This window comes from Opisthocomus hoazin, chromosome 5, assembly GCF_030867145.1.
Source record: "Opisthocomus hoazin isolate bOpiHoa1 chromosome 5, bOpiHoa1.hap1, whole genome shotgun sequence".
Classification (NCBI taxonomy): Eukaryota; Metazoa; Chordata; class Aves; order Opisthocomiformes; family Opisthocomidae; genus Opisthocomus; species Opisthocomus hoazin.
In genome coordinates this window covers 16771921-16797917 of record NC_134418.1, presented here as the reverse complement: position 1 = coordinate 16797917, position 25997 = coordinate 16771921, and the positions used below count along the sequence as shown (strand labels likewise).

The 25997-nt window shown below is 39.7% G+C and overlaps 1 protein-coding gene across 7 annotated transcripts in view; it reads left to right on the top strand.

Moving 5' to 3' along the window:
- The window catches only part of RAB28 (RAB28, member RAS oncogene family), an 82853-nt gene extending 60402 nt beyond the window's left edge, over positions 1–22451 (top strand). For 2 of the 7 annotated variants that reach the window (XM_075420550.1, XM_075420555.1), the window contains 2 exons: positions 4809–4909; positions 5848–5931. In XM_075420550.1, coding sequence (XP_075276665.1) covers positions 4809–4904 — 96 coding nt within the window. In that variant the 3' untranslated portion in view covers positions 4905–4909; positions 5848–5931. Of the gene's footprint in view, positions 1–2793; positions 2850–4808; positions 4910–5847; positions 6356–21060 lie in introns of those variants that run through there. The other 5 variants (XM_075420551.1, XM_075420556.1, XM_075420552.1 and 2 more) reach the window with 4 other exon arrangements.
- The last annotated feature ends 3546 nt before the right edge of the window (positions 22452–25997 follow it).

The following is a 25997-nucleotide window of genomic DNA, read 5'->3' as shown; positions in this document are numbered from 1 at the left end:
TTATACAAACCCAGTTTCAGAAACCTCAAAAATAAAGATTATACTACTGAGGCAACTCTTAATATGTAATGACATTTGAGATTACAATATGCTTATTTTAAATTTACTTACTGAATCAAAAGGTAGCTGTTCTAGTGGTGTAATATTCTGCAACTGCTAGTTACTACCAACATTAAACAAGTACCACAAAATAAGTCAACAAGTTTGTTTGAAAGAAAGGCAGAACATTTCTTATATACAGCTTGGTGTCCTGCTTTTTGAAATATACAATAAGTATGTAATTTCTGAAGGTGTTTTGCCACACCAGTGTTTACAGTCTGTGTTGAAGTGGTTAACTAGAAAACTATATTGCAAACAGTGAAATGGTAAAATGTACTTATAGTGCATACCTAACAAGCAAAGCTAAGAAACTTTGAAAAGCTGTAATTTATAGGTAGAGAAATATTGTGTCTCTTCAATGATGTTTTACTACTAAGGCACCAACCATCTATTGTTCTGAGCTCTATGATTATTTGCATATAAATACTTCAGCACATAGAGAATTCTTTAATTTTTCTTTGGTTGTTTAGCTAGCACTGGAACTTAAGTCTTGGACCGCTCTGTGTTGTGTGGCTATGTGTTCCGGTAACTCAGGTATAAGCTTGTAGATAAGTATGTAAATACCTTAAATTAAAAAGAGAATATGAGATATGGAGTCATAAAGAGAATTGTAACTTTCTAAAGAAAGTGTCTGTTTTTAGGTTATTTTTAAAGTAAGAACCGCTGTATAGCCCTGACTCAAGAGTACATAACTTTCTGTACTCAAGAATACATAACTTTCTAAAATTGGTATCAGCTTTAAGTAGGCTTCTTGCTACCTTGGCATTGTAATCACAATTTTTAATTTTGTTAAGCAGATCAACGGAATATGCAAGATGTCGATCAGACAAAGTTGATATTACACAAATTGCAGTAGCAGTAGCCTATGAAGTTAATATGCATTAATTAAATACTCATTGTGGCCCACATATTACCATTAATGTAAATCCAAGCTATACTGATTAAAAAAAAAAAACGGTAAGAAAAACCAAGAACAACAACAAAAACACAACAACAGAAGTAGAAACAAAGCCAGTAAATGGAGCTGGACAGAAAAGAAACTTGGCTGTCACTGCTCAGCTACAGCAGAAATCACTGTGTGGTGCTATGCTGTGTGGGGAGCTGAAAGCAGCTGCCTGACTTGGCAAGGTTCTGCTAATCAAGCGTAGTTTCCATCTGTTCCGATCACGCAATAGCTCTTTGTTACCACTGCAATGTTTGCTTCCTTTCAGGGCGCTGTTCTGAGCAGCCATAGGAATTGCCCAAGTTTAAGTCAGTGAGAAACCGATAGGAATTGTATTGGAGGGTGGATCTGTCTGTTAGCTGTGTCTTCAGGTTCGTTGTTGTATGGAACCAAATACCTTGGTCACTTCTTAAGATAGGAAAGATAAAACCTCTACATAAAATTGGAGAAGGAAAACTTTAACCTTCGTATCCTCAGGGAGATGAATAGAAGGACGTTTCTTGAGAGAAATTTGTTCATCTGCAGTAGAGAAGACTAATTGAGGTAATGTGTTGATGCTGTTTCCCAAAAGTACGGAGCTGGTCTCTTGGCTGGAAAGAGGTGGTTGGTGTTGATGGTGTTGCCATTTATAGGTCTCTGGTCTACCACAGACTTTTTGTACGACAGGTACAGATTCCTTAGCATCGTGGTGGTGGCGTGTCGTGTCCCCCCCAATGTGTAAAATGGGCACGGGGCTTCCTTAAATTATGTGAATGTGTTCCTTAAAATTTTTAGTCATTTAATACTCTAGCTATTGGACTATAAGAGTAGACAGATAGATAGATAAATGCTATAAGGAAGCAAATAAAAAAATACAATAGTAAGTGTGAATCATCCTTAAATCAGTAAGTATGCAAGTGTTGACTTAGGTTAAATTTTTAAACAAAGAGTAAAATGCATTTTAGTTTTTAGAGGTGCACTATTTACATGCTGGATTATATCTTTGAATTTTCCATATTTGGTGTAATGTGAGGTTTCCTCATTTTGGAAAATGAGAAGGTTGTTTCTTGAATATGTTTGTCAGAGAACATTAGATGTCTTCATTCAATGTAGGTGGTAACAAAGTGTAAGATGAAGTACTGAGTTTGTGTAAAATGCCAACAGTGAAATGCTGTATGTGAGTTATGCTTTGTTATGCATTTCTTCATTATTACTGGTTGTCTAATATTGAGAATACTGTTTATAATTTCTCGCATTTTTGATTTTATGCCTGAAGATCATATTTCTTGTGTTTAAGATCAATTATGTTTGTCACAGTCACTAGGAAGATCTTAGAAGTGACTGACAGGTGGTTAGAAATAAGTAAAAGGAATCCCAAACACATTATTTTAACTTGTATGAATTTGTGGGGCTTCACTTGTGACTTCTGAGCTTTGATGACTGGCAGAACTGCAGAAAAATTAACAGCAAAACTTCTGTTAATTAACTGCAAGGACAAGCCTTAGAAATGGAATTATTTGCCATGCATTGTTTTAGAAAACAGCTGCAGCAGTTGGAGACATTAATGCAACCCAAGCTACTTGTTACTGCCCTTTTGCTGGAATCTGTCACTCACACAGCAGAATCAGAAAATGGAAGGTGACCATGTGCCTTGGCCACATCAGGGTGAAGTTGAGCAGCTTAGCTTAAACTGCTGCTGAAAGCTGTTTAAGTGAAGCTGCTAGACTTTGTACTGAAGCGGATGAGGTGCCAAGTATGTTACCTTCCACCAGCTCCCCTTTGGCAGCAGTGATCTCCAGCAGAGGAATAGGACAGACATTTGGGGGTGGTAAGTTTTTAAACTATCTCAGCTGAAGCTACTAAACCTTGTCTGTTAACATGCTGAGGTGACTGTTAATCAAGCCTTTATTTGGTCAAAACTGTGATGAAACAAAGAACTAGATTACTTTTTATCCATGACTGGAAAGTAGAGCATGTTTTTGAAGTGGAACGGTTCCAAAGTAAGAAAACTGCAGATTCTGACTTAATTTCAGTCCCCAAAATATTCTCCCTTTTAAATAGCAAGGGTCTGATGAAATTTGAGGAAATTGCTCCTTTACTAATCAAATGTTTTTCTTTCTATATTTGTTACTTTCAAGTATAGTGTAAAAACTGCATGGGGTGCAGCTTTGTTCCTTGGCATTGGCAAGAGCTAGCATTTTTGTAAGTGCTGTGTAGTTTTCTCTTTAACTAAATGCCAGCTCAGCGAACTAGATATGTGTGCCAGCCTTGTACAGTAAAATGTTTGGCAAATAAGTCAGATCTGGAATTCAAAGCACCTGCCCCAAGGAGGGTTATTTCTCATTGGCAGTGGTTTGAACCATGGCAATGATATGCGTGACAGAGAAACTGATACACAGAAGCCCAAGTTTTTAATTACCATGAAGTCATTAAACAAAATGTTGCAGTGGTATTTTTTCACTCTTATTTAGATGAAATTCCTTGAGAAAATCCGAGTCATTTATGATAGTCAGTTTCTTGCTACAGTGTGCCTAAGCATGGGTCACTAACCTGCCTGTGTTTACAGGATGGGATTTAGACCAATGTTTTGAGGAACAATAAATTGCCTACTGATTGCAAGACTTCCCCCCCCCCCCTACTCTAGTCAAAAGTTTGGTATGAAGAAACTAGGTCCTGTGAGGTCAGATAACACTGTTTAATGCTAAAACTCCTACTACTACCTTACATGGGATTTGGCAACATTTCCCTTGATAACATCAGGCCAGAAGTCCAGTAAATCATGAGTGTTGTCCACTAGATAAGATAATATGAATGTGATCAATTAAACTCAAGAAGAGTACATCGGCAGCTAATAAATCCAGATCCCTTACCAGCTAATTCAGTTATTACTGCTTGTTTGACATACAGGTTTTATTTACGGAGGTAATCTTTAATGTATACTGTTTCTATATTCATATAATCCAATTTGTATAGAGTTTCCTTTAAAATAATAGTGTTTATTCATTTATCCATTCATTTTTAACCTTGCAAATATGTTGTGTAAAAGTTGAAGTGTTTAAAAAAAAAATACTGAACTGCTTTAGGGTATCTTTCACAGCAGACCTACCTTTTCTGTTACTTCTTTGCTGAAATTGTTCTGTGAATTTTTCTCCCTTTTGCTTGAACACTGAATTAATAGTGAGAAAACTTTCAACAGTTTGTCTTTAAGGGGAAAAATGAGAGCCTTTTATATGAAGTAAAGAAAAATCAAAGCTTTGCAACACTTAAATGTGAGGTTGTTAATTTATGTCACGGTTTTTGGTTATGTATTTAGTTATAATGCAAGAGGTATGTAATGGAAAAGATGCATGTGTAAATCTAGTGCCCTTGTTAAAATTGTTAATAGGAAGCTGAGTGATGTGATATTGAAGTACTCTAGACTTAAAGGAATAGGCCATTGTCATCTTTTCCTCCCATGGACTGCTTTCCTTTTTATTCTGTCCCTTCTCTTGCTTTGATACACTTCTGTTGATTGCATGTATGAATATTTCACTTTGGTGCTTTGAAAGTGCATGTCCTTGAAGAAGCTTGAGAAGCAGCCCCAGTGGTGATGGTACCGCTTTCAGCTAGACATGTTGCTCTTGTATCTGAAAAGAAATACACTTTTGTTTTGCTTCTGCATAGTCTTTTATGTCATTCATGCATTCTTTTCAACTACTGATCAATCTCCCCTTTTTTTTTTCCTTTGCTTTTCTTTCTACATTCTTCTCCTTGCCCTCTATCCATTATATTGATACATGATTAACAGCATGTTGTCAGGGCAGAACTAGTGAAATATCCTGAAGAAGATAACCAACGTCACAACACTTCCAACTGCCAGAGCAAGGTCTGCTCAGTGCAGTAGTTCAGGTATTGATGGAAAACGGGTTGGTTTTTTTTTTCAAGCTGCATTGCTTTTACATGAAGTAAGAACTGTTACAGTAAGTTCTATTGGAAAAAACATGTTTTGTATTTGTAAGCACGTGTAATAGTTAACATATTAATTTGGAACTCTGTGTACAATTATATGGTGTTTCTAATAACCGGGTAGTTCACAGAAACTTTGAAATACTTCATGCTACTGTATTAGGAAGGTTCTTGAGTACTGTACATTCAAAACGTTACATAGCTGACTGAGATGGAAATGGACACAAAATTGGAATCTCATTTCCTTCTCCTCGTATAGGAGCCACCAACAGTCTTATTAAATGCTTTGTAAACAGAATGGGTAATATCTGTTGGATCTGTGTTAGAAAATAAATATTTATGGTATGCAGAGGTTCTTTTTATGTTAATTTAGTTTTTAGTCAGTCTGCCTATCAAAGCTTTTTTGAAATATGGTTGTATTTGAAATTTGCTTTGAATTCTGTGCATATTTTCCTGTGAATTGCTTGGAGTAAAGATGGAAAGACAAACTTACGTACAATTTCCAGTTACAATTTAGACAATTATTCTTACAGAATGCATACCAGAGTCTTTGTAAACAAATACTGGTTTATTATTTTCATACAAAACAATTTTCATGGAAGTAAAACTGTATTCATTGCTTTTGCAAAAAAGTCCTGTTCCTTTTGTAGTGTTGTGAAAACCTACCAAGGCACTTCCTTCTGCTTAGTATGGATAAACTGGTATTTAGAAAGAGAATTAGCACCTGATAAGACTTTCTGTAAGGTAATGAAAAATGCCCTGAACGGTGTCTGTTTTGCTTATTTTTTTCCCTTCATATTTCATAGTAAAATGTCTGTTGAATGCTTTGCCAGCATGAAGATTATGTTTTCTGATTGTTACTGTGTTTTCTTTTGTGACAGAGGGTGGTGAAGGCAGACATTGTCAACTACAGTCAGGAGCCTGTGACAAGAACCGTTAATCCTCCCAGAAGCTCAATGTGTGCAGTTCAATGACCATGCTGTTCTTCTCTGTTTTGATTCCTTTGGTGGTCCTCCTACCTTGACACAGGCTCAGGGATTACCAGGAACTTTGTTTTAACAGTGACCATCGCAACAGTGCAGTTAGAGGTTTCAAAAATGTGTTGCACCATTGTACGTTGAGAAGCAGCAGGCAGTTTTTTGACTGAAATTGGAATATGATACCGCACACTTTGAAAAATTAAGATCTATATTCCTTTAAATTATATTTAAATAAAGCAGTATAACTGTGGTTATATGTTTCCTCCTATCTATCTGACTGATATTGGAATAAAACTGGATGAAGAAGTCCTGCATTCAGAATACTTTCAAAGATATCACCAGGGAAGGGTGTTTTGCCGAAGCATTTTTAAAATTTTTTTCCATATTTTTTTTTCTCCTGTGATCTAAAGCAACACTCAGCAAAATGTAACTTGGAAAAGCTATTGCTGGAATAATTTTACGCACATAATATATTTTTATCTAGGGATAATTTGGAAAGTATTCCATTAATAATATATATACATAGTGCAAAATGTATAAATTGTATCTGGTAAGAAACAGTGCTTAAAATAAAGCTGTAATATAGTAGTTATTTTTCTGAAGTCTCAAGTTGTCTCCATGGATGATCTGAAAAATGCTGATGGTTTTGTATTTTTATTACCACATCAGCATTACTTCTTGCAGTAGTAGATATGCTCATATGTCTTCATGAATATGAATGAACCTCAGTCAACAGTTTGGGCTGTAAATGTTGAGTGATATATTCAGCATGCATTAGAAACTGTTGATAGATCAATTAGGATCAGTCATTTTTAATAACTAACTGACTCTTGGCCTGGTACTCTTTTCTTTCTAGTTCAGAATAAACAACAAATAAAAAGCTGTCTACTCTGTGATCATCACATCTCTCCTCTCTTCCTTTTCTAGCACTCTTTTAGACATGCAGTTCTCTGCTGGCACATCTGAATAGAAAGCTAAGGAGAGGGGAAAAGAAAAAACCAAGCCAACTTGATTCCAAATGAGAAATCTTCTCCTGTTGTAACTCTAGAGTGTGTTTTCTTATAAAGTACAACAGAACATTTGGAGATGTAGAAAATTAATGAGTCTAAATGAAGGAAGCTTGTATATCATAAGTGAAAATGAGAAGGTCCTTTAAGTGAGTGTTCCTATTAAGCTGTTCAACCAAATGCTTAGTATTTGGAGCTATTAAACTATTAGTAGTTTAATAAAATAGTTAAACTGTTTTAACTATATGGAAAAAAAATTGCAGATGGCAATCGCAAAATGTCCTATTTATTATTATTTTGGTATATTCCAAGTTCATTGGAAAACTAAGTTCATTTTTAAACTGTTGAGCATGCAGCTTGACACATAGTTTTATAACTACACAGTAATGACTTAGTGTTGTAATATTTTGTCATTCAAATGTGGGAAATTCTAAGAAACAAGCTGAGATACTGTGAAATTATTCTACGCTAAGGTAGGTGTGAATTTGCAGTAAATTATTTATTCTAGGATTACAGTCAGAGTTCTTGCTCCTGACCCATGGAGTTAGTGTCCCACTGCATAACTTTATCTTACAGTTAAATTTACAGGAAAAATTTCTTTACTGAAAGAGTGGTCAGGCATTGGAACAGGCTGCCCAGGGAAGTGGTGGAGTCACCATCCCTGGAGGTGTTTAGAAAACGTGTAGATGTGGCACTTCAGGACATGGTTTAGCACAGGCATGGTGGTGTTGGGGTGACAGTTGGTCTTGATGATCTTAGAGGTCTCTCCCAACCTTAATGATTCTATGATTCTGTAAATGCAACTAGAAGGTGAACTGTCTTCCACTGCCACCAGATGAGAACTTCTGTTCAAACAGTTCTTCTGAAGTAGCTGATGAGTTCACAGGTTAATGCCCTCCAAAGCATGTGGTAACGTTTCTTTGAACCCTCAGATTTCTTGGTGTGTCCTGAACTCTGCCCATATGTCCAAATATTTGTGAGAACTGCTGCCTCTCTGAGGAGCTGAGCGCAACCTGGTTCAGCCAGATGGCTGGAGCAGTCTTTCTCTAGCACGTGAGCCAACTTCATAGTCCTGCTTCCCAAGTGGTATGTAGTATGGTCTTAAAAGCCAAACAGTGCTTTTCTCTTAAAAATTTCTGTAATTTTACTATTCAGAAGAATATGCTTTTTCATAAGTTGATACACAAAGCCCATTATTACCCTGAATAATAAAAGACTTTAGCTTTTACATTTGGGGTGATCCTGCAGTACGAAGGCTGTGATACATGTCCTAGTCCAAGCTAGTTTACAGGTGGATTTTGTCTTCATCTCATCACAATATTTTATTCTCAGTGTCTGTTTCGCTGGCTGTCTTTCACTTGTACATCCTTTTGTGTTTTATTCCCATTGATCTTTTCATCATTTTCTGTGTTAAAGCCCTGCCTTCTCTGAAGATATTTTTGTTTACATTTCCAAGCTGCTCTCATTCTTCCTCTCTGAGATACATGTGTATTATTTACGCTAACCAGGAATCTCTTGTCTTCTGTGCCCCTGGCCCCTCCTTTTGCTGCCCCTCTTAACCTCCTCAGATCTTCTGTATTGTATACTAACTTCCCACTCTCCCTGCCTTTCCCTACCCTTCCCACCCCATTTAGATCCATTACCTGTCCCCCTTTTAATCCTTACAAATGAGCTTTGCTCTTTTTGCTCGGCCCTGGGGACCCCACCTGAAGGCTGCAGATTCCAGCTGCGGTCCAAACCCTGGGCCAAACCCGGTGGGTGCTGCCTTTGAAGTGCTGCAGCAGCTGTAGCTGAAGATTCAGGGGTGCCTCTGCTGTCACTGTGGCCCGGGTTCCACCAGGTTGAGCAGAAAGGTCGGGGAGAATTCTGGAGGATTTAGCAATGTGGAGAAGAGGGCGTAGATGCTGTGCTGTGGGGAAGGCAAGGGCTCTCTGGAGGCTGGAGGGATGGAAGCAGCTCTGGTCAGAGTTGTGCGGGGGGAGGCAGGCCAGCCACAGCCCCGTGCCTGGTCTCCTCCCCTTGGTAACATCCCGCCGCTGGTCCGCATGGTTCACGTGTGGTGGAGTTTAAGTGTCTGCCATATTAATGCACTTAAAAGTTTTTTTTCAAGGTGAGAACTGGTTGAAAGCAATTCAACAAACAGTAAGGAAGTAAAATAATGCAATACTTTCCAAAAGTGAGGCGACATATGCTTAATATCCATTGACGTGGGGAGCGGGCTGGGGCTAGGGGGAACCGTGCTTTTTCCTGGAGCTGAGGCCAGACGAAGGGAAGAAACGTGTTCAGGCCCTGAGCTTACACAGATCCACACTGGCGAAGTGATCTGCCTGCTCAGAGCTGTTGTAACTAATCATTTCAGTAACAGCTCTGCAGCTAAAAATTGTCGCTATGTTCAGCTCCTCGCTGGGGTCAGTCCTGTATCATGTGGTAGATACCCATAGGTAGATTGTGTCTGGCTCTATGTTAGGCTACCAGTGCTTTTAAAACATGGGTTTGAAGCGATATTAGACTCATGCAACTTCTTTTCTGATGTGGTTCTAAAATTTGGTGGGGACAAATGGAGTCTCTTTCACAAGCAGCAGCGTGAAGGCATCTTCGCTTACGGCCAGCTGCTGTGAGTTCCAGAAGCCATGACAAGTTCATGATCTCTCCAAATAGATCGTTCTTTTGACAGTTCATAAAAGTTGTGAAAACACACGAGGCTTCTTTTTAATGAGAATTTAAAAAAAAAAAAATTAAAGGTCACTAGAGAGATTACATGAAGTGTGCTTTTTTGAGGAATTTGAAAATCATTGGTGCTATCTGTCTGCATCATCAGGCATCTGTTTACCAAAAAAGCCTGTTCCATAAAGCAGTGTTTGGGCTTCACTGGAACCAAAGGGATTCTGGACCAGGCAGCTTCTTTTAAATGCAGAGCTAATTTCCTTGTCAGAGTGAACACTGGCTAGTTCACCTGATAATGAACATGGTAGTCAAAATTTTATGGTAATTTTATGATGAAAAATATTGTAGTAATATTTAGAGTTGGCTACTCTTTTGCTTTTTGATGATGATGGCAATTTAAGTCAAAATATTTTTCTGTTTTGCATTTGTTTTGCAATGGGAATATGGTTGCTTTTTCACAAGTGAAGGTCTGTAATCTTTGTTTCACGGTGATCATGACCTTTTTATACAAGTTGCAGTAGAGAGTGCTGTTTAGAAGGTGTCCCTATGTCATGTGTTGATCTGAGACTAAAGATTTGGGTGTCGCTGGGAAGAGCAAGTGACGCTGGAGCCTTGTCGCGATGTACCTGTGCCACGCTTGGGCCACTGCTCTGAGCTGGCCCAGCAGCTGTAACTGACTGAAGGCAAAACAAATCCCCCCGTGGCTTGCTGTCTTCAACCATTTCAAAGTAAATCTTGGCGTATCTGTACTGTCCTGTTTGTGTTTTGTCAATGACAGAAGACTAAACTGCTGTTCCTTAACATAATTAGCAATTAATTAACAAATAATTAACAATTTTATAATGGGAAATTTTCTGCAGGATAATTTTTCCTATTTAGGAATTTTTCCCGTTTAGGAAATTTCCTATTTGCTATTACTTGCATTCATTTCTGATGTTCCCCTAAAGTTTGGATGAGGGGCCTTATAGATGTGTTTAAAGTGGCATTGACTTCTCTAGAAATTATATTTATAAAGCCGTCATGATTAACTACTTTTTTTCTTTTGGAATTTGAGCATTATTTCCCAAGCAAAGAGGTTATTCTACAATGTTGTATTCTTTTCTTTCTCAGTTCAAATACTACTGCTTAATAATCGTCTGATTTCTTTAGGCTGTCTTTTATTTAAAACCAGCTCACAATCACTTAAAATGTCAAAATAGCTGAATGCTGCTGAAAAGAAAAAGGCAAAATTTATCTGTGTTTGCATAGGGGTAATGGCATACATATGAGATTAAAACTCCGGTCCAGATAATTATCCGTAGGAAGCAAATTTATACTCTGATTTCAGATGCTATGAATAGAATGTGATTAGAATTTAATATGCTGCAGTTTTATTTGCAAAATACACAGATCCTATATAAAACCTCTTTTTATAAAGTGCTCTCTAGAAGCCTTGGGGATCCCTATTTAACTTGCAAATGCCGAAGTTTGATCTTCCCCAAATAGAAGATAGTGAAGCTCCTGAGTTCCACGATTTCTATTTTCAGCTTCCCATAGAGAGCTGACTGTTCAGCCAATTTAAACTTTTTTTTTTTCCTACTCCACTTCATCTTCGTTCATTTTGGCACCATTTTGAACTGGAAAACTTCCAGTTAGTTAATTGGCCATTTGCCTTGTTTTATGTGGGGGTGATGTCAAGTGCTGAAATAACCAATTGACTGAAAGCAATCTTGTTTCAAAGGTTGGTCAGAACCAAACCTCAGAAGGTACCAGTTTCAGGTTTGTTTTGTATTTAACCGCTACACAGCGTTCCTTATCCTGGTGGACGAGCCTCGGAGAAGAATATAGATTTGAGGTCAAGAGCTTGTGTTTGCGCAGATACCACATTTAGAGCACTGAATTCTGGAGGAAGTAGGAATCCAGATCTGTTTTTAATTTCACTTTCAAGACTTTCTCTGCCTCTACTCTCTAATGTCATACTGGCAGTCAATGTTTTCATAAAAATATTAATTCAAGTCCCTGTTTACAAAACAAAATGTCATAGTTACAGTTTGGTTCAGGAAAGTTTTTCTTTTAAGGATGAGTAGAGAACACTGCTTATGTTGTATGAGGTATCACTGCATAGGTAGTCATCTTGTTATGAATTGCTAAATATCCTATATTCTGCTTTTTAGTTTTCTTATTTAAAATATTATTTAGAATGATAATGATTATAAGTACAAAATAAAATACCAAACTGATTTTAACTAGTTTGTGCCTCAGAAAACTGGATCCTGCAAACCGCTCCAGGCAAACATTTTTCCTTTGCCAGCTGAACTCCGCTTCTGTCCTTTGCTGGGCTGATCCATACCAGGTAGCTTGTGGGATCACGACCTACTAATCCTTTTTGATTTCTGGTGAGCTTTTAAAAACAAAATTGACCAAGAAACATCAAAGGGGGATTTAAAAGACACACACCGTGCCCTGAGAAGCAAATGTTGCTTTGGAAAGCATTCTCTCCTTCACAAAGAGGCGAATGCTGTTGTTCAGTACTACTCAACAAAAGCACTTAAGCATATGCTCAAAATTAAGCGCGTATTTAAGTTCTCTTGAAGTCTATGCGATTTAAGTACACGCTTGAAGCTAAATACCTTCTGGCATACTTTGCTGACACAGAAATTCTGGCTCCATTGAAATAAATGCCTTTGAGGCTAAAGTTCTTTCAGGAATTTCAGCGTTGTTTCTTGAATTTTCTACCCATTGTGAAGGGTGTAAACTAAAGCCACTCCCAAGTTAAGAAGGAAAAAATGAAAAAAGGAATTTCTCGTATATTCAGTTGCTTTTCTGATACTTTCTCCTATCATGAATGATAAAGAAGTTGCAAAAAAACCCCAAAAACTTGAAAGGGGATTCAGTTGTGTGATCAGAGCATTTACTTGACATTGGGTGAGTTGCTGTTGTTGGAACAAATGTTCTTCACATCCATAAAGAATCAGAAACAGAGAAAAGAATCTGGAGACGCTTGGCAAGTCTCACTGAAAACTGAATACTGGACTGATAGTGCAGGAAAACATATCAAGCTCCCATTTGCAATGTCTGAATTGCAGATCTGACATGGAGGATAAACAAGAGCTGGTGCTTCTTGCTCAGATTTGGGGAGGTATTTGATCACCATCTTGGAAAAAATGAAGTGTGATTTCTGGGTATATTCCAATATTTGTCAAAGAATGGTGAGGCAATGTTTAACTGCATAATGGAAACTGGAGAGAAAATTTTGACATCCCACTCATCAATCCAATTGCTTTTTTATCTCCCCACTGTCTTGGAAAGAGAGCAAATTGTAAACTAACATTTGGCACAAATGGGCTGTCTGTGCCACTTAGCAGCAATTTGCATGTAATTGGTAACAATTATACAGACAACCCATTTATAACAGTGAGTGAGCTCACAACGTAGCGTAAACTACAAGAAAACTAATCCCTCTGGAATCATACACTGATGTAAGAAAGGAAGTGGAAGTCTTTCAGTTTAACCTCTTTCCTGATTTTATCACCCAGAAATATAGGGATGCAAATAAGCCCTACGCGTTCTCAAATTAAAAGTACAGTTTCTGTTTGTGCCAATTAAACTTGAATACAATCAAGAGTCTTATGAGAGTGCTCCCTATTTTTTTTTTCACTGTGGTTCTGCTGATCTTTCTGTCTAAATGGCCAGCCTTTTGAATGTCAGAGTTTAACTCTGTCTCCACGCAGCCAACAGCTGAGTTCTCTAGGTGGCTTTCTGATCTCCTCCATCAAGAGCACTGGCTGGCCAGGCAGGTCCCCAGCAGCAGAGACCGAGATGACCACTGGCGGTGATGCTGAAGCACAGCCAAGCATGCTTGGAGAAAGCTCAGCCAGATCTTGTGGCCTTGCAGGTGTAAGTTAATCGATTGCAATGCAGTTAGTTTGATTCGTATGCAGTTCACCAGCAGGTTCTTGGGGTTTTTTTGTTAGGGCTTTTTTTTTTAGGTGAGTGTAAGTTTACTTTAGTTGTTGGCTTTTTCTGCATCCTCTTGGGCATGGGCAGAGCCTTTTCATTTGAGAAGCTTGTTGCAGTGCAGACTCTTTAGCCGTACTGATTCAGGTTGGACATGACCCAGGTTGTGGAAGTCTGGAAATACCAGGGGAATGTTCCCATTCCACGTGCAGAGCAAATCCAGTTCCTTGCAGCTGTTCCATAGGTTATGGTATACCTAATGCCGTCTGCTCTTGTTGCTGTCTCCATGTACTGCAAAAATATGTATTTGAGTTCATATAATTTAGCCCTCCTAACAGAGTTCCGTTAAATACAGGGGGAAAGCTCAGCGTGATTGATAATGGGGAGTGAGAGATCCATCCCCTCCAGGGACAAAGCAGCCTTGAGGAAAATGCAGCAATTTCAAAGTAAGCTGGGTTTCTGCACATATGCTTATCTCTGTACTGTCATAAATTATCCACGCAAAAGAAGTCTGTGTTCAGGGTCTATGTGGAGTCTTCTGTGTTGTGAAAGTCCTGCACTGATCTGTGGATTGGCGATGGGGGAAGGTAGAGGAACGCTAGATAGGATCATCTCAAGAAATGGGGTGTTGGCTCTGCTTTTAGTTGTAGGATAAAGCTCTATAACTCCTTTTGTACCCAGATACTTCAAAGTGACTGCTTATAAATTATTACTACCCTCTGTGGGCATGAACCTCCATTATTCAGTAGATGTTTTGGGGCACATTTTCTGGCTTTCATGAATGGAAGTTCAGGTTTTCTGAGTCAGATTCTTAGCATTTTCCAGTTTCCTAGGCTGGAGTAGCAAGGATGAGGCCGAACCTCACCCCGAAAGAGTAAAAGAATGTTACATCCAATGCCAGTTGTTCATCTGAGGAGGAAATAGTTGTACCACACTCCAAGTATGCTCTGAGATATTTGAACAAGTAAATACAACAACTTGTACCATTTACTGGCAACTGACTGGAAAACAGTATAACAGGCACAAATCTGCTAAATCATGGCACAGATACTTGCAACCATGGTTTCACCTATTCTGGCAAAACGTTTATGCTGCCAACAGAAATATGGTAGATGATGGCAGCTGTAGGGTCTTTCAAGATCCCCAAATCACTAGTGATGATCTGCTACTGCTAAAAATCCTCTTTGTCATTCAGCACATGAAAAATAACTTTCCTGTCGGGTTGCAGAGGGCTACATGCAGGCTATGTTCTTAGAAGCATCGTTATTTTTTTCTGGGTATGAAGTTAATCAAAGCTGCATGCTGTAACTGGTTTGAACCATCAGTAAGGAACTTAACTGCTTGAGGTAAATGTGTTTGTCAGAGATCAGTTTATGTATGGAAAGTGCATGTTGCACCTTACCTATAGTTCTTTTCTGGAGTTTTACAGAGCCAGAGATCTGTAACCATGGCAGATTTGTCAGACATTAAAGATTTCCTGCAATGAAGAAGTGAATTATTCTCCAATATAAGAAGTGTTCTGGTTATGACCACTGAATCTGATTGAGCATTGAGAAGGTTTGAATCCAGATCCTTGTGCAGGCATTGACCTCGTTAGCCAGCTCTCTAAGCAATGTTGATGCTGCTATATCCATTACAAGAATATGGTGTTAAGAAACTGGTGGTAGTTCTGATCTTTATGATTGTTTCTCTGTTTTTTCCCCTTCGGCATGGTGGAAGTGCTGGGTGATAAAAGTCGATGAATTATTGAATATTGATGAGTTAATATTTTGTTTGGTTTGTTGGTTTTGGGGTTATTTTTTTGACTGCTTATAGGACCTTACTAGTCTAACTGACAGCTATTCACAAAGAAATTCAGATGATAATGTCTTTAAGACTATTTGAAACTAGGCTTTGCAGATGAGTTTTTTTCAACAGAAATTGGCAGAACGGCATCTCTGGTGACGAATTTGAGGAGGTGCAAATGCTCCTTGTGTGCCTTTGTACAAACCACTTCAGCTGCCTGTGTCTCGGGACGCTTTTCAGGGTAACCATAATACTCGCCCCGACAGGACCGCTGTAAGTGCCTGTGGGAATGTGCTGGTGCTTGTGTACGGTGGGGCTGGAGTTGTAGTTTTGGCTGATACCTTGTCCAGGAGTGGCAGGCGTGGAGCAATATTGTCTAGGATTCTTGTTAATGCTTTCGTTGTGGAGCTGTGCAGTCTGCTGGTGTCCCTCTTACAGCCAAACGCACCGGGCAGACCTGGACCACGTGTATTTTGGGTAACAAATAGGTGCAAGTTTATAAAAGCTATCCCAGCAAGGTTAGCTGACTGTTTACGTCATACAAGCCATAAACACGATAAAATGTTGTCCATTTCTGCTTGGAAGACATGCAAATGACAGCTGTAGGCTAATGCAAGTGATCACTGAGGTATTTTGGCAAAGCCTGGGGATGGATGAATGCTTTGCCTGACTGACTAGTCACATAAGTCAGGATTCTTCTGAATTAACAAAAGGGAGGTTGGTATTTTTACTGGTCTGTCCCTTTCCCTAATTATTCTAGAAAAACCCTAAAAGTCACCAAAGCCACCTTTTTTTTTTCTTTCTTTAAATGTTCAACACATTATGGCAGTAGTTCGTGTGGCATATTTGGCAACTGCGGTCGCCCTCAACAGTGGCCAGCATCTCCCTTCTGAGCATAAATAATTCTTTTATGTACTTTAGTAGGACATTATATTGCTTACACACACATATATGTGTGTGTATATAAATGTATATATAAACCTGCATACACTTGTGCACATGTATACATCTTGGCAGTTGGTGCTAGCAAAGTTCTAGGTAGATGTTTGGTTCTCTCCTCACCTGTCTCTCTTTATGGTTTTAACTCAGATGTCTCAGTTCTGCTAGAAGCAGATATTAGGTCACATCGCTAAAGCTTGGAAATACCTTCAATTACTAATATTATATATTAATATAGCTGTCTCTAGGCTATGTTGACTACATCAATACAGTAAATTAAGCAGGCCCAAGGAGCGGTGCAGAGCACTGGAATGTCGCTGCTTACACTGCTGTGGTGCAGCAGTGACATGCCTGCCCAGAGCTCACCTTCTACTTTTAATTATGTGGTGCAAGAAGAGCTGTGGTGGGAAGCAGGGAAATGGGAAGATGGCTGGAGAGTAGATGCGCAAACCAGCTCTTGCTGTCATTTCTCCAAAGTACTTGGATGTTCTCAGTGGCATCAGCCTACAGTATTTTAAATCCTTGCTCCACTCCACTGCCACTAAGGCAGCACAATTATTTGTATGGCCATGTTATAATGTGGACTAGGAAAATGATCCAGCTTAAAAAGTGTAGTAGAGGAGCATAAGAGAATCAGTTTTGATTAGAAAACAGGATTGATGTGGCCTAGCACATGTTCTTTAAGCATAGCTGAGAGGACACTGAGCTGGGGCACAGAAGCACTGCGAGTCAGTGTTTCGGTGAAGACAGCTTCTCATGGAATCGCAGACCTGAGAAAATATATAGCTCTTTATGACCTGCATTCCTCAGGCCATACAGAAGTTGTAAAGAAAAGTGACCTTTTTCTCATTCTTCTCACCACTGTCTGACCTCCTCTTGACATCAGTTCCACCTGCAGAAGGTCGGTCTGCAAACATGTCCTTTTCTGGGCTCCCAGCTATTCAGTTCACATTGTTTTCCTTGTATGTTGCTATTAATGGCAGGAACACAGAAGATGATAATGATTTTCAAGAATTTCTCCTTTTTTTTTGCCAAGCCAGCTGCCTCATCAAAAAACATCTGGCACCAAAGGCCAGACCTGACTGTGTTCCATGTAGGGGATACTTCAGAGATGCCTAAAATGAGACACTGAATACTTGAGCATCTGATGGCAGGCTAGGGATACCCCAGGTTTTGAAAATTGATCTCTGTAACTTCTTTCTTTATAAAAATAATGTGTAGGGTTTTTTTTTTTAATTCAATGAAGAAAGATTATTATGTTCAGTATAAAATGAGCTGCCCCTTTACTATACCTCTGTAGTGGTTACATGAAACAGCAGAGGAAAAAAGGAAATGCACTGGGGTGCCCTTTCAGCCTATCTGAATCTGCTGCAAAGAAATACTTTATATTCCTCTCTGGGTTTTCTGGCATTTTCTTGATGAAAAGAGCAGTTGCTGGTTTTGACATACCTGGCTTTTCTCTTTTCCTTCCATGTGATGGTGAATAGGTGACTTGAGGAAGGGAGTGTAATGTAATGGCAAATCAATACTGATTGGAAGCTTTGTCGCGTAGTTCTGCTCCTGGCTCAAAAGCTGCTCTGTGTGAGAAAAGCATGTTTAGCACGTGGCTGCAGCTGAGGCTGATGTAATTGTGCCTACCTGCATCAAAGCTGAATTTGCCTCCTTGTGTAGAAGCTACAATCCTTAGGCATAGCCTGTTAATTTGTATTTGTAGTACAAGTATGTTAGGTATGTAAATACTTGTGCTATGTAAATTATGTACATTTGGTCAAATCATTCAAATCTAAGCATGCACTTAGAGGTGGAAATGAGAAGCTCTGTAGGTTGGATTTGACAAAGGCAACAGCCCACTGTTTTGCACTATTCGTGATGCTTGATGGCACTGATTTTGCTGATTATAATCACTTAGAATCACAGAATAGTTTGGGCTGGCAGGGACCTTTGAAGGTCCCTAGTCCAACCCCCCTGCAATGAGCAGAGACATCTTCAACTAGATCAGGTTGCTCAGAGCCCCGTCCAACCTGGCCTTGAATGTTTCCAGGGATGGGGCAGATAACTTGTTGGACTCTGGTAGAGACTGAGTAGCCTTTCTGTTTCCACCTCTCAAGGCAGAGGCCAGGTGAGGCCCAGAGAGACCCAAGGGAGTGTGTCCTCAGATTGCTACTATTCAGAATGGTACATTCATACATAGTGTAAATGGTAATACCCACAATATATGTTCAATGTGAAGAAGCTGCATGGCGGTATTGCAACACCTTCCAAGCAGGAGGCAAGTGTTGGGGATGTGACTTGCAAGTTTGATGGCATCACCTGAGCCATCACTGCTAGGTTCAGAGAACATGTTAACTGTACAGGAACTTCTGGGTTGCTGACTGCAAAAATTTGCACTTTGGTGCTTGGCGGTGGTGTCTAGGCAGATACCAGCTGGAAAAGCCATTCTGGGTAAATGCTGTCAACAAGGCATTTACAAAGAGTGACAGCTTTCATGGATGGAGCACTCAGATGGGGCCAGGAGACCTGGGCTTATTTCACTGGTTCTGTTACGGACATGCAGTAACACCTCAGGAAATCCATACCTGTTGTGTGGTGAGATTACAAGGTTTCTTTTACTTCAAGCCCAGATTAATACTTCACAGTCCAAGGAGATAACTGGAAGCATAACAGGGAGGGTTGACGTTCTTCACCTGAAGAGTGTCCATTTTAGAAGCTGTTAAAACCACGAGCAGTACAACTATTTACGGCAAAAAAAGCAGAGGCTCCTTGATTCTAGGTTGTTTATACACTAAGCTGGTATGGCCTTCAAAACATTTACTGAATTTTAATAAACAATAGATGCATAAAGGACTAAGAATTTATCTGTGCAGTTACACAGTACTTAGTCTTCTGCTTAATAGAGTCAGGAGATGGATTTCATAATAGTTGGACTCCTGCCCTAGATTACTAATTGGTTACCATTTACACTCACAGAGTTATTGACCTTTCAATTTGTAATTTATGAGAGTGTCTTACATCTGATGATACTTCAAAATATTGTAGATCCTGCTTTTTATCCAGACCAGCTGAATAAATGTTCTAAAAAGTCACTGGGATTTGATAAAACTGAACTAAACCCAAGCCCGTTATTTTTTTTTTTTGTCAGTGTGCTGCTAGATATTTTTTTTAACTTCGAACATTTTACTCGGTCTTAAAGTTGCAAGTAGGGAAAATTTATCTGCTTTGGTCTCTGATGTTATGACGTGGGGAGGCTTCCCATGAAGACTTAGTGCTCCTGGTTGCTGTGAGGTCTTTAGAAGGTGACATTGCAGGGGTGATTCTTGTATAAATTATTTGATGAAAGAAAAAGTTCATTTTGCTTCATGCATCTAACAGGGGTTTGCTACCAGGGCTGATGATGGCACAGTGGAAGGCCAGCACCTCTATTCTGTCGTGATGTCATTTGGCCTACATAAGTGGAACTGCTCCGCTGTTGTTTGTGTGAGCGCTCACAGGGTGCTCAGCTGCACTGCTGCCCTGCCAAGGTGAGCTTCAGAGGTCCAGCAGTGACCGAAGGAGAGCAGACAGGCCTCCAGCCCCAAGTGTTTGGCTCAAAGGCCACCAGTCTTGGCCCTGAGCATCTACACTCAGACCGTGAACTCTGAAATGTAAAGACACTGGCAAGATTTCTGTCAGACTCCAAGGTTTAAAGTAGCTGTGGGGACTCGATGTTTGAGACGCGTCTGTCCAGAGGCCAACAGAGAGCAGATCGCTAGGTTTTAGGACAGGAAAGATTTTTAAATTAGTGTAGCATTCCCCACACGGCTTTATGGTTTCCTCTTAGGAGCTGGTGTAATTTGTGCTCAGAGATACGGCAGAAGAGACGTATTCGATCCCAGGCGTGCACCGCCAGCTGATTTGTCTGGGTTACCCAGACGGTGTCCTGCGATGCACCGATGTTTGTCGGGTTGAGGAGAACCTCCAGAAGAGGATGCAGAGAAACACACACAGTCTTTATAAAGGGAACCTGATTTTGTGTTTGTGGGGGACCAGCTCATCGATGCAGGCTGCTCCTCAACATGCAGGAGTGTGTTGATTTCACCGCCAAAATGTGTGTTAATGGGAGAAAATTTCCAAGAACTTTTTTTCTAGTTACTGTAGAGGCAAGAAATTTTAATATTGTGTTTAAGCTTAAAAAAAAAATCAGTCTTGAAGTGTAATTTCATATTACTATTATTTTTAAAAAACTCTCAAATCTGCAAAGATAGCAAGAGTTAATTCAGAATATGCAATATATTTTGCTTTTTTGGAAGTATTAGAAAATACACATAGACAACACTTTTGACTACAACTGCTTTCTATAAGATTACCTTTCTTTCCTTGGCAAGTTTTGCTGGGAACTGGCCCTTAAAGTGGTGCAAAATGAAGCACCTAACCTTGAAAGCGGCCTTTGCAAGCGAGTGCTTCTCTGTCCCAGTGGGTGAGTGCTACCCCATGCACTTTTTTTCTCAGTTCAGTTTCCTCTTCATGAGAAGCTGGTGTCTTCTGTTACAAAAACTATCGGCAGAGCTGCTGCAACTTCTTCTGCCGAGATTTACCAGGTTACATTACCCCTTCCAAATCCCTCCATTCAGTTTTTAAAAGCTTTGCTAAACTTTAGCTCTTTGGGCAGGAGTTTCTCCTCTCGAGCGGGTCTGCAGGAGTCGGAGCAGAGTTTTGTCAGAAGAGGTTCAAGGAAGTCAGGATTGAACCCCACCTTTTAAAATTTTTTTGCTGGAGTTATGACTTGGATGGAAATTTCATTCTCTAGGTGTGGCTGAGACCAAGATTACATGAGGAATGGGGTGGCTGCGGCGTGAGAAGCTGTGGAAGGCAACACAGGGCCTGCCAAAGGGATTGGGACCAAGCAGAGTGACGGAGGATGGAGACAGAGGCGCTGTGAAAAAACGTGCATGGTCGAAGTGCTCCATTACTATGGGGATCTGCAACACCACATTCACCACCGAGGAAATGAATCCTGCCCTCGCAGCAAGGCTGTCCTGCCAGCACAGTAAATAACAGAATATGCTGCACCTTTCTGGGTAAAGGAGGGAGAAAGTGTGCAAGATCTGGGAGGATTTCTTTAGGGAAAAGAGTGAGTGGTTGTGTAATGGGAGATGGTGTCAAAATGTGTATGCACAAGCAGGCAGCACTATGGCGGAGCAGGCAGCTTGAGCTCTGGGTTTTTGCTAACTTTTCAGTGTTTGTCTTTTGGAGCGTTAATGTTCTTCCATAAGGCTTTTTTTGACTATAATACAATATAGTATAATATACATTGACTATAATATACATTTATAAATAAATATGCTGTGGTGGAGCCAAGGCTGCCATGTGAAGTTTAGTAGACTTTAAAGCAAATTCTCTTACATCTTAATTGAGTTTTCAGTTAAATTGAGCTAGCAACATTGTAAAGGGACCTTTTCAGCTTCTTAAAATATTTCCCTCAAGATTATTCCAAGTCCCCACAAATGGATTGTGTTGGGATTCTGTTCGTGTTCTTAAAATTCAATTGGTAATCTGTGTAAATTTATTTTAGACTGTGGTTTTTTTCTTATATTGGTTACTGCAAGCTATTCATGCCATAGGATCATTCATTGGTTTTGCACATTATTCTTTTTGTTTCCTTATGGAAAGCTTAAGACTGAAAGATGTGCTAGCTTGTTCTCTGTTTCCAAGTTGCTTGAGGATTTGTAATGGTTATTTCTATGCTGTGAAATAAGAGCTTTTTTTTTTCCTGTAAATGCAAAGCTGGACTGTGTGTATCCATGGTTTGCATGAGATGATAGCCTTTGATCCACGCGTTGTCCCACTGCCTGGCTCTGTGCGAGCAATGAGTTGTGAACATAAGCGCTGGCAGGATCCGAGGCCTAAGTAAACAAGCAGGGTGCAAATACCAGTGCAGTGAATCAGCAGAAGAAATAATCGACAAGGGAATAGTACTTGCAAATAAATTTTGATGTATTTGCCTAGCACTATTGAATAAAAGATCTGGAAAAATTAACTGCTGTGATTATCTGAGAAGCGAGAAAAATTGCCAATAGTCACTACCAGTTAAGCTTGGAATTAGTTAGTCATAGCAGACTGAAGGATAAAAAAAATTAAAGTACCAATATGAAATGCCAAAAATAACTGCAGATAAAATGGAATGTTAATATTTTTTTTCACTTTCTCTGGCCTCCTTGCCCCTCCCCATCTGGTATTAATTTTGATTTGATTTGATTTTAAATAATCTTTAAGACGTCAAGGGCATTAGGGCTTTGTAGCTTTAGAGCACTAGGTCTGCTTTTCACATTGAAGTGAGGAGGGCGTACCTTTGAAGTACACTCGTGGTTCAGAAAGGAACGCTGCCACCCCCTCTTTTAGAGTAGAGTGAACCTCAGCTGTGTTTAAATATTGGCTTGATATATTAAGATTGAAAATGTTTTGGAGCAGTTTCGTTTCCTCTTGAGCTTTGTATCAGCCTTGAGGGGATGCTGCTGACTCAGAGACAGATGGGAAGATGTATTTAACAAGTGGAAGGTTTAAATGAAATTCTTGCTCCCACCCAATCCTACACTGCACAGTCTGGATTGCGCTGCATGTTGCTGGCTCCTTAATTGTCGTCAGAGCTCCTATTACTTCTCACAGTGCAGAATGATGAAGGTCACAACCAAGAGACTGCGTTTTTATGCCAGACAAGCTTTCTTCCTGTTGCTTCTCTCGCTTGCGATGCCTTAAAGAGTAGGAAGTATTACTTGTCACTCAGAGGTACCTAATCTTAAGGCATACTGTGACGGCAGCCTGGTAGCATGCTCTGCTGGTGAAGAAGGTTTTATTTTTAAGGTTACCTGAGTAGTGAAGGAATTAGGCATTCCACTTAGTCATGGTACTCATTCTCATAGCAGGGGAGAGATGCAAGTTTTATTCTTTCCTCTTGCTGAAGCCGTTTAAGCTGGTCTGTAGGAGGATGCCGTTACTCAGCTGGTCAACAGCATCTCTCTGTGCAAGATGGCAGCTCTGGCCATCTCTACAAGGCCTGCAGGAACTCAGGTAGAACAGGAGCCCCTTCCTTGGGGAGATCATCGCTTTGTCGCGTGTCTCACGCCGCTGGGGGAGGATGGCGGGGAGTCGTGCGGGTGCTGCAGCACTGAATGTCCCCGTCTGCTTGGCCAAGTGGGCATACAGCGCTGCGAGAGTGGGACAGCGTAACAGGCGACTTGCTGCAGACCCTTGCGCTTCAGCTACTGTGTGTTTTGATTACTGGGGGCGGGTGAAGCAGTGAGTTTGCTTTTCCATCTGAAGGCAGCTTGAGAGGTCCAGGCTGGTCTAAACTGAGAGGTGTTCAGCCTGTACACCCAGAGCTGTTCTCGGGTAGCCGACTGTAGGTGTGCTGAGCCCTGCTATCATGGTATCAGCGCTCAAGAGACCGTGGATGAATACAGACTCCCTGGCTGGGGCTGCCAGGTGATCCCTCCATGGGCAGTCAGCAGTGCAGTGCCGTCTGTAATAGGGAGGGTCAGCAGTGGCACAATCCCCTCTCCTGTACAGCACAAATCCTCTATCAGAGCCTTCCTCAGAGCAATACCACCTCCCTGGGTCAGGTTTTGTTTTCATATCACTTTTTTTTTTGTTGTTGTTGTTAATGGAAAACATGAGATCAGGGAAGTGTCTCTGCTTTGACAGCGTGCCGTGATATTAGATGGTAACAGTGGTGTCTGCTTTTGAGATATTTTACTATTCACTTATCATTGTTAATGTGAATTAATTTGCAGTAATGCAGGGCTATGAAGTTCTTTACACAAATAACAGAAAATCATTTAATAGGAATAATACATGTTTTAAACCTATCCTTTCTTTGTCACAGTTAAGCATGCTACATCATCAATATTCTCTGTGCAGTAGATAGTTTTATGAGAAGAGAGCTATTATAAGCGTAAGATTTACAACTCCCTTGTCTAACTTAGTGAAACAGTATTAATTTCTCAGGCTACTGCCTGAAAGAAAACATGTTGCTGTTGCTTTATAGCCTTTGGTCAAACGCTCGCATAGAGTTCGATCCGTCTGTTAGATTGTACAAATTTTTAGAAAGTTTAATTGAAGCATGTAAATTACCTCTTGTTGAGGTTTCTCCTTGTCTAACTCAGTGTCTGTCAAATAGATAATTACACTGATTAAATTTGTCAAAGAGAGGGCATTCTAACCAGATGTATGAATAAATGTTTTGTGCTGTTATAGCAATTAAAATCTTCAGTTGAGGCAATAACTTAAGGAAGCACTGAATTTATAAGACTTAATAAAAAGGGGGAGTTTCCATGAAACCACGCATGAGATTTTACAGCTATGAAAATATTTAAGATATTTGTTACATTTCATTACAATAGTTTCATTTTTTTTTTCTGTATGTTTCTCTCAGTGCATATAGAAATACAGCGCTTTGAAGAAAAATTTGTTCACCTGTTTTTGGTAATCATGTGTTCAGATGAGTAATGTCAGACCTGTGGTACTAAATATGCTATACAGTGGTGAGTTTATGGATTGAATTGCTGTATTTATTTAGGAAGAAATAAAGTCCTTAATAATATGAAACTATAGGAATCTCATAGACTCTCATACCCTATGGAAAGCAGATGGGCCTCATAGGCTCTCTGCATAAAGTCTAACTCCATAAAGACTGATCTAAACTTTTCTGCACATGTTTAATACATCCTGAATTTTATACCATAACATAACTTGGTTATCAGACGAGTATTAGAACATATTGTTTCCAAGAGGGGACAGAGTAAGTCTGGGATTCACAAAGACTAAAACCTTATGTGTGTAATTTTACCATTTATAGAGTTGTAGCGGGGAAATGCAGCACAGACGCGTTAAAGCACAGGAGTGTAGTAGGCGTGTGGAGACTGAGAACAAGAGACTTGATGCATGGGCTTTCAGACACAGATTTTTCATGAGCTAGCAGTGGGTGAATTTTTTTGTCTTCAGTTAGAGAAAATGTCCTAAATCTGCTGTCGCGTTGTAAGTAGTGTCAACTGCAGGCAGACACCGCAGGGACCAGTCGTTGAGCAACACATAGGAGTGGGGATTGATTTTCTTTGAACTTTGTTTTTTTGTGCTAATCAGAATTGTCTTTACATTTAATTACTACATGCAAGAACATGTCTCCAAAAGGACCTTTGCTTTATATCTGAATGTAATAAAAAAAGAAAAGGTGATTCTGTTGAATAGTGAGAAGGTGAGAGAATAAACTGTACAATGATAATTGTCCTGATATCTTCATACATGGATGTGAGTAGTTCCAGTAATTGCAATGAGACTGCTTATGGTAGTGAAGTGTTTGCTTGCACATTATGGCTGTGTTCAGTTTTTCCTGTTGCCTTGCTTTTACAGCTGTATGAGACATGGGAAATGTATATGAGATGCAGGAAAAGTAAAGCTATTCATCATATGTTCTCAATATTTTGAGTTTGGTTGTGGGTTTTTTTCCCCCAATAAAATTCTATTGAAAAAAATGCCTCTAAGAAATTTAGCCATAAAATTTTAAATTCGCTATGAACAGAGTTTGGGTAATTCAGAATCTTTGTGTTTCTGTTGGACGTCTCTAGAAAGTGAGGACAAAACTATTGTCTTGAGCAGACATGAGGAGCAGCTCAGCAGGACCTAGTGATTTCAAAGGATCTAGAAATATTTAATCTCCAAATTTTTAGTGGGAATGAGCGTAGAAATATGGAT